This window comes from Phoenix dactylifera, unplaced genomic scaffold, assembly GCF_009389715.1.
Source record: "Phoenix dactylifera cultivar Barhee BC4 unplaced genomic scaffold, palm_55x_up_171113_PBpolish2nd_filt_p 001019F, whole genome shotgun sequence".
In the NCBI taxonomy this organism is placed as follows: Eukaryota; Viridiplantae; Streptophyta; class Magnoliopsida; order Arecales; family Arecaceae; genus Phoenix; species Phoenix dactylifera.
Window position 1 is genome coordinate 139,502 of NW_024068372.1, and position 26,032 is coordinate 165,533.

The 26,032-nt window shown below is 37.5% G+C and overlaps 1 protein-coding gene across 1 annotated transcript; it reads right to left on the bottom strand.

Moving 5' to 3' along the window:
• Nucleotides 1-2,246: 2,246 nt before the first annotated feature.
• On the bottom strand, nt 2,247-25,576 carry LOC103711310 (aminopeptidase P1). Its single transcript, XM_039121243.1, has 10 exons — nt 25,414-25,576; nt 20,980-21,047; nt 14,407-14,473; nt 12,395-12,529; nt 12,206-12,286; nt 11,021-11,075; nt 10,827-10,931; nt 10,668-10,739; nt 3,780-3,904; nt 2,247-2,752 (listed from the first exon to the last, which is right to left on the bottom strand). The coding sequence occupies exons 1-10, from the start codon at nt 25,471-25,473 to the stop codon at nt 2,585-2,587; spliced, it is 936 nt and encodes a 311-aa protein (XP_038977171.1). The 5' UTR covers nt 25,474-25,576; the 3' UTR covers nt 2,247-2,584.
• Nucleotides 25,577-26,032: the final 456 nt, after the last annotated feature.

Consider the following 26,032-nt stretch of genomic DNA (forward strand, 5'->3'; position numbering starts at 1 on the left):
GGCCATCCCAACAAACTCCATACCCTGCCAAAACCTGGCTTGACCTCTACTCAGAGCCAACCCGAACTCGATGATAAATAACTTAGATATAGAATCAAATCAAAATCAAACCTATTGAAACAAAAGTTAGACTTCGGATCTTAATAGGTATGATTATGAGTTTAGTAAATTTTGACCTGACCCAATGCAATAGCACCCCTAGTATTCATATTAAGAAATTTCTTGAAGGGTAAGAGATCGTTATAACCGGACCATATTATGATTACAAGTGAAAATCCCACAATTAAGGAAGATAAAATGTATCCAGTCCGGCATGACTAACCTCACTTAACCGGGATTTTGCTTAAAATAGAGCAGGTTTGGTACTCGGTTGGGTTGAATCAGAGTTGAGAGATATAGAGGTAGAGCTGGGTCAGGGTTCGCCTTCAACATGACCTGTCAAAGTTTCAGCCTTATCTTTCATCATATATTGATTTGCAACAGTAATAAAACCACGCGAGCTGCATGATTGACAATATCTTGCCCTCCAGATTAAATTTTCATGCGCTCGAGATCAAGACAAAGCACTTGATTGTACTTGTGCAACTCAAACATCACTTAGGAATAGCTTTCATAGCGCTTTCTTTTTGGGTATCAACTCCACCCACCCCCACCCTGCCAAACCAATGGGACGGTTTGCGGTTATAGGCTTATAGCCGTTGTCTCATGCTAAGCCTCCTTGAATCCATTGCCACACCTCTCCATCTCACCTCCCAGCCACCAAATCCAAGCTGCAAGATAATGGAGAATCCAATTCCCTACATTGCAATGCTCCCAAGCCCCGGCATCAGCCATGTCGCTGCCTTCTCGAGCACAATTGCCTTGTCACAATCCATGGTTTCCATGTCACCATCTTTCTTCACCATGATCGAAGCCTCTGCAAATGTTCTTTCCAATCCACTACCACTGCCTCCAGCCACTTCCAAATTGTAGAAATCCTGCCCGTCGATGTTCCTAGTTCAGTCCCTACCAATGCCACAGTCCACGCTAACTAGTCCCATTGCCATCCGAGAGTCTCAGAAGTGCTTCACTGAAGCAGCCAATATTTCCACGTTGCTGACCACTTTTGCACAAGGACATTTGATATTGCAGATGCATCATCTGAATACCCAAGTACCTCTACATGTCATCATCATCTGCTGCACTGCTTGCCCTCTCGATGCGCTTGCCTGCGCCTGACCGTCTTTCAAAGAACCCTCCAAGTCCCCGGACGCACACCGGTCCTGATTGCTGATCTGCCCCAATGCAAGCCAATACCCCATGGCTTACGGAAACCTTGTGAACACTTGCAGCAGCCTAGAACCAATGATAGACACCACATCGGCGTGTCCTTCTTAGTACTAGATATGCTGTACCATACTAGAATCAAATCTATACTCAATAGAGAGGCCGTACCAGAATCAAATCCATACTCAGTAGAGAGGTACTGGTCTCGATACCCTCAACCAATCTTTACCAATGTTTTATCAGCAAGATACTGATATAGATATTACCGAAACCGCGAACCTGGGTCACAGCCTTCTAAGAGCATGGGAATATGTTCGCCAAATTCCGACCCCGCTGGTCTATCTGATTGGACCGGACCACTTATCAAATCAATGGAACAGTCCCCAGGAGGCAGCCACAGAGCATGACAAGGATGGCCTTGCAAGCCCCAACATCAGTCCTATTCGTGACGTGCAGCAGCAGCAGCAGCAGCAGGATACCTCCCACAAGCAAACAATGGAGCTGACTCTGGGGCCTAGAGCAGAGCAAGCAGAGGCTCCTTTGCTGTGGTTCTCTTATCGCGGGCGCTGCAAATAAAAATACTAGTACTGTAGCACACAGGTAAATCAGAGGGCTTGTAACACACTGGCGGAACTCAATACTGCTCATGGAGTGCCAACGATTGCATGGCCCTCGCAGATCAGAGGATGAATTCTTCACTGCTGTAGGAGCTTAAAGTGACAGTCTAGGTTGTCCCAGAAAAGAATTCTGTCAGGGAGGAAATTGCGAGACTGGTGAGGTTGCTGATGGAAGGAGATGAAGGGACGGGGATAAGGAAGAAGGTCAGGGAGCTCAACGATGGATTGCTGAAAGCTATTGAGCAAGGATGATCTTCTACAAGTCACCTTCTCGGATTGCTAACAAATGGAAGGTGAGTCTCCAAAATGCCACTTGGGAGAAGGATAAGTAGCACAACCTTCAGAAATATCAGTTCGGAAGAATGGATATTAAGATATTCATATCAATATTTATTGTTGCAAAAAATTGATGCAAGAGAATTCCTTTGTTCTTAACACCCTTTTCGAAGAAGGGATAATCCCCCCCAACCCTTCTTTCAATGATTATAAGAGAAGAGTAACTCCAAAGTGTGTGTCAGATTTCCACCGATGGATATAATATGTCATACGAATCCATCTATGCAAGCAAGGCTGCAGATAGTTTACAGCATATATTGTCTAAAGACAACAGTTCAGAGCTATTTGAGGAGAATTCCTCCAGATAATTTGACGGGATTGGGCACACATGGAGAAGTAAGCAGATGAAAGCCTCGAGCAGTAGTTCACGCGCTTACGTGGATGGGTTCAGTAGCCTTCTTCAGCCATTCCATCTCCTGCTCACTGAGATATGGTGCCAAAGCTTTTCTGCAGTCAGCATGGTAAGCATTTATCCATTCAATCTCTTCTGGCGTCAGCAAGGTCAAATCCATCAGTTTTTTCTGGTACGGTGCCTGCATAAAGGGTAGGATGTTGGCGACAATTTATAGCAGAACAACTAAAAGATCATCCAAAGATTCAACAAAAAGCGCTGAGTAGCAAAAGCTTTCTGAACTCTTCATGAGGAAAAGAAAATTAAGATGTGATCCAAACACCAAACCATTCTTGGTCAACAAGTAAGAAAGGCAGAAACTTCAACAAAAATCAGAATCGCATCTTAAAATCCTTATATTTCTGATTACGTATAGAATGTTAGTGGAGGATGGGGTAGAGAATGCTTAAAAGACCATCATGCAGCATCTTGCTAAAATGGCCAATCACATGACATGAGATTTTGAGGATGCAATCAAGATTTTTAAATTTGAGTCTTGGTTGCTTATATTAGAGGGAGTAATTCAAAGTTTAAACAAAAAAGAAAACTGGATCTTAAAATCCTTTGATTTCTGACTGATTTACAGAGATTTAGCAGAGGATGGAATGCCACATTATTGTGCAAGTCTGCATCAAAATAACCAGTCACATGACGACAATTTTTTTAAAAATGCATATGCTATGGATGCATAAAACATGGAAAACATCTACACACTTAACCTTTAGAAGATATTCAGCTATAGAAGAAAAGAGTAATGGAAGACAAATAGGTGCTATGTACAATGATTAATAATGGACTCTGATATAAAAATAGCTCGGTCTTTGTAGCAGTTTCAGAAATGAAGATCAAAGATATCTTGGAGAACCAAAAGGCCAGAGGTTTCTCAAGAAAAAGAAAAAAGGAAATGCTGAATAATGGCATTTTCTTTTTTTACTTTTTTTCTTTATGGTAAAATGGTGGGTTCCAAACCTGTTTCAGTTCACCAGTGCAAAAACATGATTAACTTTCATGTTTTCTCTAATTATTAGTTTTCCCAATTAAAATGACAAAGAACCAAGCATTAATTGAATTAGAGACCAGAATGAATATAACAGAAATATTCGAATGCAGGAAAGCAATCAATTAGTTTATAATACTAAAAAAGAAAAGAAAATGATACGGCAACTTACCCACGTTATGTGCTCAAATGCTAAGTAGCCCTTTTCACCGAAATTAAACTTTGTGTGGGCTTCTTTAACTATAAGAACATTCTCTAATCTGATACCGAAGTTTCCATCTTCATAATAACCTGGCTCTGTGGAGGAAAAAGTAAATTATAGAGCAACAACCAAGAACACAAATATTCTTGGAACTGTGCAAGTAACTTCGAAGACCAAGAAATCACGCAACATGTTGTTCTTTGAATAATAAATAGAACACGTAAGATCGCAGAAACATATCATCTGTGAATATATCCTGTCATTGCTCATTTAAAAAAAAAAAATTGCCCTTTCTCATAATGCAAAAAGATGCATTGTAACAGAAAATCCATAATTAAGCATCCTAGATCCTTGGAGGTAATCACAGGGTGAGGCCAGATTATTCTCTGGTAAACTCAGTTTGTCAAGCCATCCATCAACCCTCCTGGTTTGCACAGAGACTACATGCTCTGATTATATGTAGAAACTAGTTTAGCAAAGAAAAATCCAAAGTGGGGCATCATCAAAAACAAGGGCTGAGATTGGAAGCTTGAAAGCCAAGGCTGGTTGAACCTTGAGGGGAAAAAAGTAACAAGACACAAAAAAGAGCCAAACACTAGACTTGCAAAATGCATTATACAATAACAAGACATAAATCAAAGATTTTACGGTTTTTACCTAATTAAATCATACATTGGATGATAAAGCACTTAGACAACAGTATGAAGATATGGATCCCGTGAAATATGTTGGTAATAAGAACCCATAGGGCATTTATAGACAGAAAAAGAAACAGGCCCTCAAGAGTTGGGTTAGACTTGTAGATGCACAAGTAATCATTTTTACAAGCTAAAAGCAAATAACTTAAAGAATCCAACAAACTTAGCTAGTATTGCAAACCAAGGAAACAACTTCAAAACCTAGTAGAGAGGAAGCATAAAGCAAGTGCAGGGCCATCAATAGGAAAAGGATACTTCAAATCCTCCAAGAAGTCAAAACGTAGAGGAAAAGAGGTCAAGATTAATTCAACTAGACTTAAAAAATTTGGCCAGCTTCGACAAGGACTAAAAGGCAGCAAAAAAACACAAGGAGTGATCAAACTAGAATAGAAATTACAAAACAGGAAGCTAAGGTGTTTTAAAATTCCTAATGTATAAAAGAGTGTAGACAAAGTTCAGTCCTAAGAAATAATAATATAAGAAGGGTTTAGCACCAAAGAAGGTGTAGCACTTATTTTGGAGTGCAAATAAATGAAGTATAATAGAAACTTGCAACCAAACTTGGTTAAATAACTTAATAACAGAAAGACAGCATAAAAATATATCAGATGTTTTGGAATTTAAAGCTATTTAAAATGAAAGATATCAACATCTCTCATATCCAGAGATTGAATGCCTTCCACAATTTTTTGTGGAAGAATCAAAAGCCAGACAGTCTTCAAGTTGAGAACCAGGCCTAGAGAACCTCACATAAGTAATATTCTTTTTTAAAGAGATATCCAGTGTCAGATAACTTGCATCAAATTACTCAGAGATAATGAATGCAAGATGATCAGAGGGAAGATCCAAAATTGATTTGATAAACCAAACAGAACATCTGTGGTTTGATCTGTTTCACACGGTAGGACGAAACCATATCACCAGATTTTGTCAACAGTACAACACAACTAGGTTCAGCAGCACCACAATTAACAAGCTCAAAAGGATCGAACCAGATGATGAGTATCTCCTGGGGACACTAAGAATTGCCCATGTTATGTCTATAAAGCCTTGAATAAGACCACATAGTGCTGATCTTGAGCTATAGTGCTATATATTTTGAGGAGCAAGCCAAGAGCATATGATAAAATAAGTTCACCCCCAACAGGTAACTACACAGGTATTATCGCAAAGAACTGACGTCCAAATTCTTCTATACAAATCCAACATATAGTTCATGTGAAATGGAAGGATACTCTAAGATATCTACAGCCCCGTTATTAGACTGTCTTGAGCCAGGTTTTGAGTTGTATACTGCAGTTTCAATATGTGAGGCCCGTCAGTGGGCCAGTATAACACTCTTGGTTATTATGACGACAATCTTTCAAAAGATGCCTCTTTTACAATTTTACATCTTGGAAGATCAAATATTTGCAGTCATTATCAGAAGCTATTACAAAATCCTATTCAAGTGAAGTGATCAACCAATTCTTCCAGTTTCGGATTTGCCTGAAGACTTTAAGGACAAAACCAAATCTGCAAGGGAGAGATTAATTGCTTCAAGGTTTCCATGCTTAAGAGAGAATATGCAAAACATGACAGTGTCAGTGTACCAAAAGGAGATTAACAATTTGTGCTATGTGCAGAATTGTTTTAGTACAATACCAAAACAAGGTTCACCAAGTTTCTTTATCCTGATCAATGTTGTCAAAGGTTCAAGGCACACTAAAGCACCAATGTTTCTTGCAGCTGTGGTGCAAGGCACAGTTCAAGGCATGCACCTTCACAAAGTGAGGTGCAAAAATATCAATATGCAGATAAATAATACTAAATACATGAATATAATGATGAACAATACTTTAATGAAAAATAAAAGAAGCATTATAATAGACAAATACAAATCCAAATAAAAGAAGCATTATAATTGGCATTTATTAAAAAAAATTGCTTGTGTGCATGCTTCCAACTTGGATCTCTTATTGAATCTTCCGAAGCCATCTATATTAGAAAAACAATAACCCTAATGTTCAACAAGCTAACTAGTGGTATATGATAGAATAAATTAAGCTAATTCCTAATAAAAGATACAAAAACCTAATGAACAAGGTTCTTGCTTTTGGATGGACAAGGACGACGAGGTGTAGGAAGACTGACTTAGATCTGGCATCTCTCAATTAGGAACCCTAATCTACCTTTCTCTTGATCCCACCTTTGTATCTTTCTCCTCGTTTAGCCATAAGTCCCCAAATCCTCATTATAATGAATGGTTGAGATTTAAAAGTGATCAGGCATGCTTTTTTTGTGCCTGTGATTTTTTTTTCTTTTTCAAGGTGCTGAAAAGGCGTGCTTTTACAGCACCTCAGCAAAAAGGCCTCACATTAGGGTAGGCAAGATGCAAGGCACAAAAGGGCCAAGGTTCATCATCATGGTACTGGATCCCATACCAATACCATTCTATTACAGTGTCAGTACGTGATACAATACGGTAAGGTTCGGCACATCGAGTGTCAATACAGTACGATATGCCCGGTACAATATGGTACGTCCGATATGGCACGGTACCGACCGATACAGCAAATCTTGGCTTGGGCTTCTAGCATGCGCTTCGAGCCTAGGCATGCCTTTGACAATAGTAATCCAATACTCATTACACATAAAATGATGGCCTAACAAAGGTGATATAGACGAGCTTCAAAAATTACTTGGGCATTAAGTCAGTCACTACATGCGGAGATAACACAATTTCTTTGGTTAGATTTCCACAGTCAGTGAAGATGATATCTTTGCAGCAATGTTGCATGTCATTTAGCCAGTTAAACCAGAGATACGAAGAAGTGCATTCTCTGGTGGCCATAGCACTTGAACTAGGCAAGACATGATCTTAGATTTTATATTAAGTTTCTAAAAATTATCTAAGGTTTTTTCTGTTATGCAGTCATTATGATTGTTAAATTTAATTTGACCCAGCAGATTTGAAAGGTTCAGGATATTGGACACTTCAATTAGTAGTTCTTTAGCTGATCAATGATCTTAAGGAAAAGAGATTTACTCTTTTGCTCAAAACATGTGTTTTTATTCATCATGAAAGATAATAACTAATAAACACTAAAAAGCAAAAGCATAATCACATTCAACTTTTTTTCTGCACATGGTTGGTTGAATGGCAGGGGGTTGAGGTCTGAGGTGTTTCCAAATGGAAATACCATGAGTTCACTCTGACATGCAATATTAAGAGGATCAACTGAAATACTTATTTACTGAATTACTAGATGATTCGAAAAAAAATCATCCATAGAATTGCCGTTGAATACTTGAATGTGTACCAAGACCATTGTGAATGGAAAGCCTAATAAAAAGCCTTGAAATTGCTTTTGTCCCACATCAAAGAGTTCAAGATGGAACAAGGAGATGGAAAATATGCTGCCATGACTGAGCTTATCACAAATTTCTCGTCGAGCAGAAAGTCACATGCTAGCCATATCGTTCATTTAGCTGGTCATGATGCTTAAGGAGATTATCAGATGTTCTCAATGCTATTCATGTCAGATGGCTCTCCAATCAGGTAAATCTTAAGATGGGAAAGCTGCATTTTAGGTGCAGACTAATGAGTTTAATTTGTTCAGGTCATAAAAAAACTGATACGCGCACAAAATCAGTTTACATAAGGTTACAATACCTGTTTTCACTTTAACACAGTAATCTGAAAAGAAAATTTTGTGAGAATAATTTATTAAGAATTTGTTCAAATGGATGGGTTTTTAAATTTTGGGTTAATCTCATTCAGTGTTTTGAAAGGCATGCCCAGGCACAAGGCACAAGCAAAGCCACCCCAAGCACCTTGCCCATAGTTAGGCGAGGCCCCTTTAGACCGGTGCACGCATCGTTGAGGCTCTAAGGGATCAAAAAAGGCATGCCATTCTTATATTAAGCACAGTCAATCAGATTTGCAAAGAGATTAATTAACATGGCTGATTCATTTAGGGAAAAGGGTCCAAAAGAGAAGTCCAGGGGTTCGATGCTGCTGCTGCTGCTGAAAATTGCTAGGTAAAACAGGCAGACCCTTCCAGCATATGTGCATAAATCTGAACTACAATGCTTTTAACTTTTTATTTATTGGTACTTGTTTATTTATTATTGAATATACATAATATTATGCATTCATTATTATATATATGTGTGTGGGTGAGCGTGCGCACCTCACTTCATCAAGGCACACACCTTGCTTTGCACCATGTGCCAGACTTGGCCACGACATCTCTTATGTTTAGTACAATATGAAGACATAAAAATTGCCAGCACGAGTGGTATAAATCAGGTTATCAGAGGACCACAAAAACGTGATTTTATGGCCAGCTCTGGCTGGTAAAAAAAAACAGCCCAACAAAGACCTGATAGACCTTGCGAGTTTTGTTTTAGTTCCATTCTACACTACATGGAAATAGATTTCCATGTCCAGTTCCAGTTCATGTCCAATTAAAGGATCCTTTCAAGATCTAAAAATTTCTTCTCATGGAACTGTGTCCAACTGCCATGTCAATTTCTAGGTTTAGCCGTTGAATGCAAGAACTTTAGAATAAATTGAAGGGTCCAGGTAGCACTGGCTCCAAGTTATTTAAAAACTTTTCTTTTAATATAAGTATTTATAATTCTTTTCTGCATCAAAATGTGCTGTAAATAGGTGAACAGTGGATGTCCTTTTGTTTTGCTTTCAGGACCCCTAGTTAGAGTCAAACTTTGGCAAACTAGAGTAGCTGGCCAGTCCGCTCAAAATAAATAGGAATGGTCTGTTACTTTTCTGTCTTGCAAGTCCTCAAAGGACTCAAGGAGGGGTTTCTGTGACCAGACAGTTTAAGAGGGACTTTTAGTCATTTTCAGTCATTTTGTTTTTCTTCTTTAGGAATCCTAGTAATTTTAGGATAAGTGGTCAACTAGTCCTGCTTAAGAGGATGGATGGGTAGATGTTTGGCGGCAGGCTCCTTCGCAAAATATAGGAAAAGCGGCAGGCTCCTCTTTCCATTTTTTCTGGTTCTTATATTCTTCTGTTACTTTCTCCTCTCTTCTACTCTCTTCTATATCTCTTTTCCATGCTAAACACTGCTGTTAAACAGCAGGCTTCTCAAAGATCATCAAATCTAAGACTTTTATGCTAGAAACAGAAACGTATCAGATTGCGCAGAGAATTCAGATCAACGTTCAGATCTGAATTTAAATCAAGAAGTGATCCCTCACATCCATTGGGTTAACATCAACCTGTTGCCTGTCTAAAGTTTGATTCTCAACGAATCAAAAAATGGAGACTCTGTTTACCTACGTGCAATTGCAGAACCTCATACTTTCTTTTGGCTTTGAGTTTTCTAGCGTCCAGCATCCTTTGAGTTTTACCCTTCACCCTCTAAAACCTTCCAATACTTTAATCACCCATCTCTCTACCAGTAGTCCATTTTTTTTGTACATTTAAATACATCAAATCCTATCCAAACACAACTATTTACTTCTATCAAGTGATATGAATAATCCTAAAACCCATAATGTCGAATATAAGTTTGAAGATTACATCTATTATCAAGTTCCCTTGAATCTGAACGGAAAACCAGCCTCTTTAAAAGAATAGAATAGACCATAATTCCTAATTTTGTCTTAGATAACTTGTTCAATCAAGTGCACATAGCATAGTAAAAAAGGAAAAAATAAAGAGGAATAACTGGTGGATGAATATGTAATTCAAAATCTCCAGTAAAATGCAAAATCAAAGTTCAAATGAACCACAAATTTTATCAACATATATCCGAATGAAAAAAGTAGTATAAGGAAATTTGTGGGAACAATCCATTTGTTCTTCTAAGTCCTCTAGAATGATCTGGGACCAAAAACCTATTTCTCGCTCTATCAGAAAAAAAAAAAACATAGCCGATAAAAGTTCAAAATCAAGGTTTCAAATATCACTAGGATGGATGGTACAAACAGTACCATACCATTCTACCAATCTAGCACTGGTACAAAGTATGTCAGTATGAGACTGCCTATACCTTGTGTCAGTACCTGGTACTATGCCATTCTAGGAACAAAACTGGTACAAGGTATGATACCAGTATTTGGAACCTTGATGAAAATAAAATTATAAGCGTCAAAAGCATTGACTATAAATACTAATGAAAGTAACGGTAGTGTAGATAATACTAACCATCAGTCACAGTCATTGATGCTTGCAGCGGCACATTCCGAGCATGAGGTCTAAAGCTAATTAGATGAGGGCCTACTCAACATGAATTCAAGATTAAAGGGTTGCCTGGATCACAGATATACAAAGTGGGAACTCAAAACAGATGAAGTATGATCTGACCTTCGTGAACATTTAGATAAGAACCAATTCCATGACCAGTACCATGTCGATAATCGAGGCCATCCTTCCACAATGGGATCCGAGCAAGAATATCAAGAGCATGTCCTGTAATAAGCAATGCTTCCACATAAGCTAATTGAGAGAAACTCGATATGAAAGTTTTAGGTTCATCAAATTGGCCTTATGGCCCTTACCAGTTGTTCCATTAGGAAATTTAGCAGTATCCAAAGCAATATGGCCTTTGAGGACCTGTCTCAACCCATAATCAAATGTTAGTCAATCCAGCATGATTTTATTTAGCAGTACTTTATACAATGCTAGAAGTCCAGAACAAATCGCATCATTAATAATGCATATGCAGTGTAAGTTTTGCATTTGAAGCCAAAATAAATCTATGACTTGTGATATAGATTTGAAAAGGATAATACTGAACAACAAACAGTCTTCGAGTCAAAATTGGTCCATCCAAACAATAGAATTTACAAGTAGAATTATGAAGTATTTTCCCTTCCTTTGATGTTTTAACCTCTTCTTTTGGCTCCCTCTCTCTCTTCATGACCTAATTATCTTTCTTGGATAGAAATTAGCAAATCTCTAAGATTATAATTGACCAAAAGTAAATAGTTTTTATTTTACAACTAAAAACCTCCTACAAGAGTCATTGTGCTTCCATAAGTGAAAACACTTTCAGAATGGAGTATGCAGGCTCGAATGCCATTTAATTATCAAGAAGAATAGCACTACATTACTCTCTTTTAGGGACATTTGAACATTCACAAACATTCTGTGAATGTGTCTGCATATTTACAAGTACACATGCAGAAACCTGACTTACAAACCATCTTAAATTTTAAGCACCTATAAGCACTAAGAGAGACACTCGTCAATCATTTGGGGCCTCTTGGATCTTTTAATAGCTTATCCCTCTACTCTCTCCCCACGGAAGTAGGAGTTATGGAGGAGAAAGGATTGTGTGAAAGAAGAAATTTAGGGATCATGGATCATGGATTTGCAGCCTAGGAAATGGTGACAACACAATCCATTTACAAGATGATTTTGTATCCCTAAAAACTAAAGATAATGGACTCCAGACCACCGCTGATCTCTCAAACCAATTCATCATAGTGTTTCTTTCCAAGTTTTCCCCACATAAGAAGAAGATATACATGGATTAATCATCCACACATTTGAACAAGGCATTAATGAACACATGACTAAAGACAGCACATCCAGAGCAGTACAAGATGGCATCTCATGAACTAAAGGTATACACGGTAGTATTATCTAATCATGCGTAAGCATTACACAATCTTAAGTGATTTAATCACACAGAACCTAAAATTATTTAATGTTGGAACAAATGAAAGAAGTCCACTTACAGTAGTAAAGCACGATTTCTCATGAAATGAAGGTTTCCCAAAATGCACAGTTCTTGTTATATCAGTCGTTCCATCTAGATACTTTAAAAACATGAAGTGTTAGAAAATGCTGAGAGAAGTTGGAGGAAAAAAAGAAAAATGACAAACAACACGAGGGTGAAATTAAGAAATTAAAAGTTCTAAACAAACCTGTGCCCCTGAATCAAATAGATAGATGCTGTTAGCATCAAGTTCAGCACATGTATTTGCCTCTGGTGCATAGTGAATAACTGCTGCATTTGGACCAACTGATGAAATCGTTGGGAAACTTAATCCTTTGAATTTCTGACCAGACCACAAGCCAAAAGTTGATCAGACATTTTTATAGATGCCCACATGGCAATAGAAGTTCAATGAACAAAATGGCTACAAATGATGAAGGATAACTGAATTGGAATTGCAAGATGAACTTATTTCAGTTGATCAGTAAGCAAATCTTGACTGTATTTGTAAAATATACTATACAAAAGCTAATAAGTCATGCAATAATCGACGAGTGAAAATAGATTCTAACAAATTACTTGACATAAGGGCTGATAGCCTGATACTGCCAAAATAAAAAGGACAGGTTGCAACTTGAGACTAAACACTTCCTAATGCTTGATGTTCAATCCATCCACAAGAAAAATATCATGTGGCTCAAATAGAATTAGATGAAAGAGAAAAAATCCCTGTTTGGATGCCCCAAAGTATTGGATTATTAGACAATACTCCGATATTTTTAGTGTCTACCTCATAAAATTTCCAAAGAAATGTTTGGTAACCCATTTTAGAGCCTGAAAAGACTCCAAATTAGACCAAACACTAGACAATTCTCATATCCCACAAAAAGTGGCATAAATATTTTATCCCATTCATCCGGCTCAACCCCTTGTGCCCCCTTCCCCTCCCCCACCATAATATGTCCACCTCAACCCACTGCTGGCCTTCACCGAGCATCGTGACAACATTGACCATGGCAATGTTCAAGGCACCAACACTGAAATCTGGTGATGGTAAATCTCCCCTCCCCCCTCCTCTTTCCCTCCCTCTGATGACCCATGTGATTCCCCCACCCACAAGCTCCTCCCCTAAGATCCCCATTGCCGCCATCAAACTTATGGTGATGGCAATGGTAGTGATGGTGGTGTCGCTGTGGTGGTGGTGATTGTAGTGGTGGGTGTAAATGGTGATTAGTGTGGTTGTGGTGGTGATGGCCTTGGTGACATGGTAGTGATGGTGTCGAGGTGGTGGTTGTGGTGTGTATTCTCCCCCCCCCCCCCTTCCTTCCTTTTTTCCTTTTACTTTTTCTTTTCTCTCTTTGTATTCTATTACATTCATCTACAAAACGGGTTGGTGAATCTCCCACTGTTTTGCACAAAGAAATATCTGATCTATCTATTAATTTTGAGATTGTAAAATTTGATTTAATTAATAATTTTTGACTCTTTGATAGTTAATAGCAGTGAGAAAAAATGAATATATTTATGTTAAAGCATGTTTTTGAGACATTAATGAATCCAAATTGGATTTATGGAACAACTCAATTGTATATTCATGGAACAATCCAATAAGGATTGGTAGGAAATGTTTGTTGGACAATCACAATTGTATGTTTATGTTTGACTGTTAGTAGCTTGTCATACTTTTGATTGGTTGCTTTTTATTTTAATTGTGGAGTAGTTTTGTAGACATAGGAATAGGATGGATGAATGCAACAAAGAAACTACAAAAAGGGTGTCCTCATGCATGAGGCTCCCAGCATTGGGGCAGTTTGGGGAGGGCCAGATGCTCCCAGCCTTATCCCACATAGGGAGAGGCTGTTTCCAAATTTCGAACCCACGACCTGCAGGTCACATGGAGCAACCTTACCATTGTGCTAAGGCACACCCTCTTATGAATGCAACAAAGAAACAGTTTCCTGAAAAAAGAAATTCTGTTGACATCCAAACGCCTGATCCAAATTTGGTGCATCACTCAATTTCTGGGGATTTTTATTCTCCAGAATTTTTTCCTGAGTACTCAAACAGGGCCTTAGTACGACCGCTAGTATCATGAATTACTAAGTACAGCTCGGAGTTGGGATCTGATAGCTTGATAGGTTTTTGTCTATACATGTCATATAACACACATATCAAATCTATGAGTAGGACATCCTGCAAAAGAATGAAATACAGGCATACCTCTTGCTTTGCACGGAAACCCTCCAATTTATCACTCACAGATACCTCTGTTAGTTTCATAGAATCCCTGCAACAATCAATAACGTTTGGTTAACATGGAAAAAATAGTCAAACAACTAGCAGGAGTGAAACAGTACCCAAATGCAAATAACTATCAATTTCAACCGTAAGCTCCAGCTAACTGTGGATCTAAGTTTGCTAATATGGCAATGCATAAAATGCTTCCAGTAAATATTTTTGTCTTTATGTAGAGCAGCTCAGATAACTTAAACAAAATAAAAAGATCTAATGCAGTCCTCAAATGAAAGAATTTTCATGAATTGAAGCAACAATCGAACAAAATAACATATCAGCAGAAATTGATATAAGGCAATATTACTAGTCTTAACATGCAGGCAGCAAGCAAAATAACCATTCAAAATTTTCCAGGCAGAAATAGGAGGCCCTAGAGCATCAGCAATTAAGACTAGCATCACGATAAAAGAATTAGCATATACAACATTAAATATTAAACCCAGGCACACACATACGCAATCAAATACATATTTCCACAAAATAGATAGCTGAATAGATAGATTTGTAGGATACTAACAAATTCACATAGTAAAGTGGCACAAGGAATACTTATAAAGGAGACATGTTCTGGACATCTGGAACACAAGAGCAACAGATATTACTTTTCCTGGCTAGTTTCATTGGGGACATGGCAATGGAACAGCTGAATGCCCTTTTTGGAGGAACATGACCGATTTAAATATACAGCTTCTCTAGAAAACTGGAAGGATTGTTTTTCTCAGGCATTTCGATATAGGGCAGTCTATGGAAGGTGACGTATTTGGACTTAAGGAAATAACTGAAACACAAATGTTGCTGGAAAATTGGATTCATCCCAGATTTTTAATCAACAATGAACAGCAAAGATCAAAGTTCAAACACAAAATGGACAATGGATGTGGTAGCGAACCTAAAGAATTTGAATGTACGATTCAATTAGAAAATTAAAGGGTTTGATGCCATTTAACACTGAATGAAATGCCTTACTGTCTATTCAGATTGGATTTGATTTTTCATATTAATTGAACAAACAAGGTGTTTCTAAACCAAAAACAAATTTATAACATAGAAGTTAACCTAAGATATTCAAACTTAGGGTTAACTATTGGACTATGAGCTAAAATTAAAGAAAAATATGATCTGAAGGGGACAGAATAGAAGCATAATATAAAACAGAAAGAAGACAATAAGAAGAAAAAGGGTCAAAGGAAGAGGAAGTATAATACTAGACTCCAGGCCCTAGGAATCATACCTAGGTTTGAAGGTCTTAAACCTCCATAATCTCCATTGCAGAATCACACCACAAGAGAGAAGAAACAAGGACTCCATTACTTTCTTCATTAATCAATCTTCCAACCAAGGTCCGTTGTACCGACCATACCGACGTACCGGTGGGCACTGGTACCATACCGAACTGAACCAGTACCGTATCGATTCGGCTGGTTCGGGCCAAAAGCCAAAACAAAATTGAGGTCGGTACGAGCCGGTCGGTACCGGCCGGTACCGGTTTGGTACAAGCCATTCGGTACGGGCCGGTACCAGTTCGGTATAGGCCGGTACCAAGTCGGTAAGGCCGGTATCGATCGGTACGGATTGCAAATAGTCGGAACAGAAAAATATAGCTGTACCGTCCCGATTTCGTCCGGTAGCAATACGTACCAGCCCGTACCAACCCGTACCGATCGGTACGGCAGACCATGCTTCCAACTCTGTTACATAAAACACTAAGATCTCCTTTCGAAACATTCAGAAATCATAAACCAGCTTTGTTTCAAAATCCTAGAATTACCACTAATAAAGCATGGTTACTTTTTGCAGTTACCGTAGCATGAATGTACTACTACAGTGACTTGATTCATTGAAACTGGAGGCGGAGCCCCTCCGCCGCTCCGCACGGCTTGTTGGCGCTTCGCCGGTCGGCCTCCACCTCCCTCTATCTTCCTTCCTCTCCCTCCCCCCTCTCTCTCTATTTTCCTCTCTTTCCTTCTCCTTCTCCCCCTTTGTCATCGGTTTCTCATTTTGGTTGTCAGAACCGTTCCGGTCCGCCGCTTGTACGGCTTGATATGCCCCAAATCGGGCGATTCGGGATAGTTTCGCCAACCATATACTAAGCTATCTAATAGTCTGAGATTAATCTCAGCCTTTGATTCCAAATAAAGTAATAAACCTACTGAAAACTAAAAATAATCAGAAATAAAAGGAAAAAAAAAACAAAATGACAACTATATTGACAATAAAACTCAAATCTGAGAAAATCTTGACTTGTAGCCATACGATGCACCATTAGACAATCTTGGATCTCCATCATTATCTAAGGTTAGCTTCTATTTTATCAATTCGTCCTCTAGAAAAATGTTCTTAGTTCAGTTAAAATGAAATACCAGATCCAATTTGAATGGAAAACAAGGCATTGGATACAGTCCCAGATGGCACCAAATCCTTACATTCCCTATTCAAACCCTAGATTCAAATTATTTGGCTTCAGTACCACATCCCCTATCAATTTTGTGTTTGAATTTGCATTTTTGTGGTCCAGTTTTGATTAAAACTCCGGTATGAGCCCAATTGTCCGGCAATATATATGTTTCAGCTCTTTCCTCAACCCTAATAGGTGCCCTTCTATAGACTAGCCTACATCAAGTTGACCGCCAATAAAGCATGCTTAGTTTTCATGGTTACTGTAGTACAAACAGTGCCATGAACAGTACCATTACAGTAATTTGACCCATTAAACTATCAAACAAAGTCAGGGATATTTTTGCCTCAGCCTTTAATACCAAATAAAGCCACTAAAAGGTAAAAGTAATCAGAAATGGAAGAAAAACAGCAAATTAACAACTAATTGACAACTAAATAAAATCTGAGAAAAATCTTTAAGTCCTGGAGTCCTCCAGTGCATCATTAACGATCTTGGATCTCCATATCTTTTAAGACCAATACCTCAAGATAGTTCTGCAAAACTGTGGTTGGTATTACAGAAGGAGTTCAGTCTACAGATAGAGTAGATCCGCATTTTTGCTTAAACCTTTGGGAGAAGAATTTCCCAAAATGTTTACTTTTTCAGCAAGCCTAGAATAAGCATTTTTAAGATGTTAAACAAATAAATTACCTAAAAGATGGGAGTTTGAATCAATACATTAAGCAGATTGTGGAATTCAAATTTTTGGAGGCCCTTGTAGAATTATCAAAAAAATAAAAGACTTCAGCAGTGTCTATTACCATAATCAGATGGACAAATCAAAACAATGATATTGGATGTCATTGAGGATTATAAGAGGAGATAAATAAAAGCAGCATGATTGACTATTGCTACAAATGAAACAGGGGCCCAAATTTTAAGTGAAGTTGACGTACCCCTTGCTAACTTCACTTAAAATTTTCAAAATAAAAAAGCACCCCGACGGACCCCTTGCTTCAGCCCTTCGGCGCCCTCCAGCGGGCCTCCCTCTCCCTCCCTCTTCCTCCCCCCCCCCCCCCTCTCTCTGTTTTCCTCTCTCCCATTCTCCCTCTCCCTCGCCCTCGCCCTCTCTGCTGTGTCGGTATGAGACCAGCACGGAATGGCATAGAGGCGTACCAAACCGTGACGTTGGCTGACCAGTACGAGCTCCAATACTGGAGTGGCGAACCTTGACAGGTGAAATAACAGATCCATACTTAGCATCATATACAGTTTTCTTTTAAGATTGTCTATGCAAAAAAAACTGCCAACTTACTCAGATTTAGAAAAAACCAGATGATGCGAGAACAAGCAAAAGCAAGGAATGCAAGGTACTGATCTTTCCACAATACAAATTTGTACAAATATAGATGTTCCAAGGTAAGCTGAAGAACATTGGATGATTTCAAATTGTAAATGTCTAAGAAACACACAAGTCAAATATTACTTTTCAACTCAAGTTTACATCCATTTTTAAACTGGAGCATTTAATTCGTACGATGGTAATACATCTTGTAAGGGGGATTAAATCAACTCAAGGATAAGATCCTTTCAAGGGGTTCAAACTTCAGACACCGGTAGCAGAGAACTCAGTGATTATAGTGACTACAACATGTGTATCATTGCTGGCTTGAATAGCATTTCATTATACCAGTTGAACTAAACATACCAAAAGCTAGGGGATAAGGAACAAAAGCAGGAAGATTGAGAAAAATAAAAAAAATCAGCATATCTATCAGAAATCAGCATATCAAAAGGTCAAATGATTATTTCAAATTTTCAATAAATGGGGGCCTAAATATGTAGCCTGTAAGATATATTCATACTTCATAAATTGATCTTTTGTTTCATGCAAACGTGCATCTGTCTTCCTCTAGTTTTCTTCTTCAAGCATGTGACAAAATTGGCTCAATATAGCCTAAATCACAATGAACCAGCCAATGATAGTAATTCTAGCAGTTAAGCCACCACTCTGGCCTGCATATTTCCCGTGAATTAACCACAGATCAACTCAAGGAAAAAGAGTGGACCAGCTAGGGCTGATACCAATATGAACCAGCTGGTGTTTATTGTAAGCCAGATATTCTTGCCGAGCATATTGTAGAAGATTAATCAAGCAGTCGGAAAGCAAGAATGCAGACTAGACAATGTAAAAACTACAAAGGGAACAACATTAGGCATGTAGGTTAGAGAAGTCCAACAAATCTTGTGTTTATGTCCTGGACATGGAATCTCAAAACAAGGAGTTGCATTGCTCAATGCTGCACATGTTTTCCTCAATGAAAATTGAAAGTGTGCAGATGAAACTAGTTGGAGGTCCTATTTCTTTTTGTGTGATAGTGAAGAGTGGGGTTGGGAGGGGTGAGATATGATCAATGGCTTAAGTTTAGAGCTTTGACTGCTCAAGCTCACACCAACACAGGAAAAGCTAAGGGGTAAGAAGTAGGTTAGTGAGGCTTTAGAGTGCCAAGAATGCAATATGGCTGAAATTTTCAGATTTGTAATTGAAATTTTAGTGAACTACCAATATCATGTTCCCGAAAAGAATAAGGGGACCAATCACATACTAGGTTTATCTAATACAACAGAAAAAACTACATTGGAGGAAAAAGGATTAGAGAAGAGAATTTTTGAATAAGGGAAAAAAAGTAGTGCATAAAATTCAACAAAAACAGATAAAAGAGGGAATGTATGTTACTTAGTTGTCTCAAACAGTTGTGAATCTACACATCAATCGTAAGGTTGCATGCCTTGCGCTTGATCTATAGATCACATCATGTAAAGGGAGAGAGAATGCCTCTTTGGTTCATTTCTTTGATTTGCCAATCCATCCACCAATCAGCCGAATTTGCTCCCCTGTTTGGGCTTTTATTGCTTCTCCAAACTTAGAAATAGTATAGATAACCAGAAATGAGGAATGAAGAGGGAAAAAAAAAGGGAAACATCAAAAGAAAATAGATACATATCCTGCAGAGACTTCAATCTCCCAATCATCTTCAGGCTAGTGAAAGGTAGAGTCCTTGACTGGGAATTCTTCCATATCTGGCAGAACCTTTAATTAAAGATTATCTTCCATAAAAATGACCAACCATTACTTATCTTCTTTCTAAAGAAATCTCCACCTTCCTTCCAAAGTATTGATCTTTAGCATTTAACAGAGATGAGAACTCTGTGGGTACCATCCTTCGCTTTCAAATAATTTAGATGTTTTCATCTGGAAATTTTTATTAAATCGTAAAAAAAGAACTTTACAAATAAAATCATTAAAATAAGGTGTTTAGAGGACTGAAAACAGGAAAAACTCGAAAGGAGAGCCAAAATAAAGTAAAACAAAGATAGAATCAAAGTCTCTTTAGAACTTCAATTTTGTTGAAGATGATACTGCATCATAAACTCGACAAAATTGATGGTATAATTTACAGCCAAACTATTGATAATTTAGATAAAATTCAATAAAAAGTAGGTTTTTAACAAGACCTTTTATATCACTATTATAGGTGCACTAGAATTTATCAGTTGTTTTTACTCTTGGTTTTTCCTTGACATGCTTCAAAGTAATTCTTGCATGCAGATTGAGCAACATTCATATGAATTGATAATTCCTAGTGAAATTATTTGTTAAGCTGTTTTAACATGATAAAGGAACATGACATGCAGTTAACACAGTTCAAACTTGCCAAACTAGTATCTCAACCAGTTGTATGGCACTCTTTATATTGACAAAGGAGGAAACCTCCCAATGGTTGGCCATAATTGTAGGGTCCAAAACTAATGGAGGAAAAAAGGAGCTATTTGACACATCCCAATCCTCTTTATGATTACCAGAAGACTAACATTAAGATAAAGCATTGAATCAAAGCACCAGAGTAATTTGATTAACTGTAAAACTGTACAAATCCTGAAACACTGGTCAGATGGCACTAACGGATAAAAGCACAAAGGTAAATGTCCATCAAAATGAAACTTTCAAGAGAAATAACTAAGTAAAAGAAATAAACCAGTAGGAATATAACAAATACCTATGAAGTCAATATCTCTTTAAGAATATTTAAAAAGATTTAATAAATGAGTTGTTATCTTACAGATGTTTTCTCTTATGTGTTCCCTCTGATTCGTAGAAGTAACCAGAAGCTCCATAAATCTCTTGCATCTAGAAAATTGGGACAAGTCAGTTACCATGTTGTATAATTTAATCATACAAGAAGATCCAACAAAAGTTGCAGTGTAATTGCAATATTTATTAATGAACATCAAACTTTTTGAAACCAAATCATTTACTATGCAGACTTGTCAAGGAGAAAGTTTCATTTATTGCTTTTTTTCAAAAAAATCAGGGAAAAAGTCCTGAAAATTCAACTTAAATTTTCACAAGTCTTGTCATCTTGATATAATCAGTATCCACAATGGATTTTGCAATTTCACTTTCAATAGTTAAAAATTTTATTTTTCAATAGACCAAGTACCTCTTAAAGATCTCTCAAGGATCTTTCAAGGATCTTTCAAGGACAAAGTTTATAATTAGTAAATGTGATTTTAGGGTCATCTGCAGGCCTTCATTCAGCTTTTACGATACTTTGAGGTTTATGACACACCTTTGCTTGGCCTTGTATTATCTATATTATAGCCTTTGCCGATGTTACGTTGTTAACTAGTGTATAAGATTCTTTCAAATATTATAATTTTTATCCGTTCCCTCTTAATTTATTCTGCTTTTCCCACCTCAAATCTATAAATGGCAACAAAGCTTGAGATACTTATAAGCATTTTAAGTACCAGACCGTAAAATCTAGTACGGGGCATACTGTTCCATGCTAGCAGGGATATGATTGCTGGTGCCACCTATATGAACCAAGGGATGTCTTGTACCAACACTTGGTATGGGTGAATTGGTTGGGTGTCAGTTTAAGTACCGACAATGGTAATTAAAATCTTGCTTCTAAAAACAAATGGGATTCGAGCATATCTGATTTCGCAGGTGACACTACTTCAGTCTCTTTAGGTTAGTGCAGGTTCTTATTTTCTTGTAACATAGAAAGAAACTAAAGGGGAGGAGTTGAATAGTTAGATGAATGTGATCCTAACTCAAGTTAGAGCTAATGACCCTGAATACTTTCAAGTGAAAGTTGATTTCTCTCTTCCAATATTACTTGTTCCATGTAAAAACAATTATCTTCTCAATCTCCTATGATCAAAACCATAGTCCGCCAAATCGATACCGGTAGGCGTACCGGTGGCCTACCGAACTAGTTCGGTACCAGTTCGAGGTGTACCAAACCAGTACCACAGGTTCGAGCAGGTTCGGCTACTGCGCAATGTTTTTTTTGGAAGTTCTCTCTTTTGGATCTTTTTCTATGAATTTAAGTTTAATTTGATATTTTTTGTTGTTTTCTTGAATTTTTTTTTTTTTTGAAGTTCTCTCTCTTTTGGATCTTCTTCTACTGCACGGCGCTGTGGCATACTGAACCCGTACCGGTGCGAACCGGTCCGGTTCGCACGTGTACGCATCCGTACCTGTCAATAACCGTGTTTCACTACCATACCGGACCGGTCCAGTATGGGCTGAACCGGCCGGTACGGGCCAGTTCAGCATACCATGGTCAAAACTAAACTAAAGTACATTATGCCATAAAGAGACTACTTTTGTTCTTTAAGAAAGAAGATTGCACTCACATTGACAAAAATATTTTATTCGCAGATCTGCCATCATTGAATTGAATATGTCAGCGTAGTGGACTTCTTAAGAGATATATAAATGCATTTTTCAGGGAGAACCAATCCAACTACATGAGCCATCACCTTTTCTTTTAGTGATTTTCTTCACAAATTCACAGTCAAACTGAGCAATTATAAACATCACTCGCTATGTTGCATAGCTTTGGTTTCCTGTATTCAAAGTCATAATTGGCACAACTATTATGAGGACAAGATGCATAGAGTATACCTCATGAAATTGTTAGCTCAAGTTCCCCTCTTGTAATTAATTAGAATTTGAATTTACCTATTATAGGATTATGTAGTTTTCCTTTTATTTACTCCAGATTTATTTTTAGGGTTATGAGATGCGAGTTTTAAGAATCCAACAGGATCAAGAATGCCGATAGAAGTGCTTGATGCAAATGGTTCAGAAAAGCTTACAACTCCAACAACTAGAAAGCCATCTGTCATCGAACTAAAACAGCTAAAAGGATCTTGATATCATATTATAGCAGTTTGAATATAAGTAGTGCACCAGACAAATATAGGCATAGACACATGATACAAGGGTTATCTACCTCTAAGTAATGCATATGCATCCTCGTCAGTCTAAGCCAGCACGTGTCAATGGGCACAACTCAACAAAGGCTAGTGCAAACTCATTTCCTTTTCTATGAACCTTATAATGTGAGCTGGCATGTTACCAGCACACACCGTACAGTACTACATTGTGTTAGCCCATAACCATGACAGTTGTGGTGTGGGGCACTTCAATCCTTGGCCAGAAAATTTCGTTACATAGAATATCATAGTTTGAAGATAAAGATGAGACAGTTGTTATTGAACTGCTAATCAGATAAGCTATCTAAAAGATTGACAATTGCAGAAATTAAAACTCAGTGGAGGAGTTATAGCCTTTCTCATATTAGACCTATCAAATTCGCCAATATTCACTATTCTACAACTGCCACAAGATGTGAAGGCAATAGGTTACTGAGTTTGCTCTTTTGGTACCTTTAACGTCAAAGTCAATCCCTCCAGAAGGGACAAAGTCTAGGATTTAGCTATTGTCAACTTGGGCCTTCCTGAAGGACTCAAATTAACAATTATGAGTAATCTTAGGTTTTGACAGGAGTTTCATTTGTTTCTTTATAAATAACCCTGTATTGACTCTCTCTCTCTTTTTTCTTTTTTCTTTTTTTGCTTTGGCGGGTTCTTCATACAATGCATGTACGAATACACCCAATGTATTGACTCTTTGAAGATAGACTTGAACAGCAAAATATTCTTAATACTCTCTATCATTTTATGTGAAAATTTTTCCACATATTATATTCCTTTTGCTTCTCCCTCTTGCTCTCCTCTCTCCTATTCTTCAATCTAGATTCTCTTTATCCTAGTTGATATAAATGAACCTATTGTTTTGTGCATAAAACTACAGCAAAGTGGAATAAATTATCCATTGCAGTTTATGATCAAGAAAGTTGTGGAAATGTTCAGTTGCAAGATGCACAACCACATTGTTGCTTATTATTCTTTTCACGGATCTTTAAAGTAACATTTAGTCTAAAGTCTAAACTACAGGAAATGATGCTTAAAGATGACATGAGCATTCAAGTCTGTTAAGCAACACTTTGGGTACCCAAGGAGCAATTTTGATGAATGGAACATATTTGGTTTCATCCATGATTATACTTAACCTCTCTTCAATTTTTTAGTTATGCAAAACTATTGTTAAGTATCAGCATGTTGCTACATATTTTATAACACATACCATAGTAGCATCTCATCAACATGATACTGAACCCATAAGTAATCAATTTAATATTAATTCATGTGCATATGTATCATAGTTTATCAAATGGTCCAACCATGCTTAACCATTATGGCCTTATGGGTTTTCTAATAATTAAATGAAACTCATTGAAGTGTAAGGCCTACATGGGAGTTAGGTACACTTGTCCAGATTTTTTATCAGATCACAAGGCAACTTAAGTATTTGTGATCGTAAGATGAGTATTAAGCCATGTTATCTAAATGCTCGGCATGAATACCAAGTTTTCAAGGTATACAAAGTGTTTGCAGTTGAGCCTCCGAAAATCCGACAAGAAAAGACATATAAAAACATATATAGTAATCAATAATTTGACCACTTAATGCTACCACATAAAAAATAATTTTCATATCTTATCAGATAAAAGAAAGTTTTGACACTTTAGTAGAAGCATCTAGAAAAAAAATGAGATTTGAACTATTCAAAGCAGCACAGAAATGTCCTTTTACAAGGCACCCCACAATTATATGCCAAACGCCCACACTTTGGGCATAGTACCAAAGAGCATTGTCGTATTTAAGTGTCTAATAGTTTTGACACTAGATTTCCTAAAAACACAGGCTTTGATAGTTAAAACAACATTAAGCCTTCAGTAAGCTTGAATTTGGGATTTTAGTTTTCTTTTACCATGAAGGGTTCTTACCAATACAAGATGTGCCAAAATAAACTATGATAAAACCATCTGTAGCAAAGATGATCAGAGTATGCATGCAGGTGTTATAGGCCATTGCATTCATCATAATTCTTAGGGGATAATAGCTAAATGGGGAAGAGAGTAAAGGATCACAAGTGATCAAATGGGGAACTAAGGTGGAAAGGAGTTAAATGCCAACTCAGCCTGTATCTATGCAGGGTTCACATGGAATTCACTCAAACACCTTTCCTAGGTAAAAACACAAAAGCATATTTATTCATAATGAACTGAAAATAACAAGTATGTTCTTCCAATTAAGCTACAAGATATATAGCATGTGGCACTAACACTAACCTGATTATCCAGCCAAACAAGAAACTGAACAACAGCTGCACCATCTCGAATATGTGCCATTCTTAAGCCATCCAGCTCCGTAGGATTCTACAATGTGATGATTACAAGTGGAATTTATAAGAATAACTTATAGAATAAGTTTTTTTCCTGCAAATACAACACATTGAAGAAAAATGCATAGTTAAAGTATAAATAAAACTAATATCAAGATACTGAGTCTATCTTACAATACTTTTGTCCTTCCAGATCACCCACAAGCTACAAAAATGAATTAAATAAAAAAACACTATTACTCTGCAAAGACATGCATATAATGTCTTAACCACAATCATAAATTTGAAACCCAAAAGATTTCTTTTAAATATTTTAATTATTTGAGCATCTGCATCCCTGAAGAATGATTAATTGTCACAGAAAAATATAAACCACCCAAATGCATGCATGATATTCCATGGTGTCACTACCGGCCAGCTTTCCGATGCTGCCACGTCGAACCTGTATGGCACCATCAGCGTCTCTACCAGCAAATATGCTCACATTGTAGGGTAGAGACTCCACGAGACAGAGGATGATGACATTGGTGGGGGAGTAGAGGACAGGGAAGCGGGCGGTGATGGTG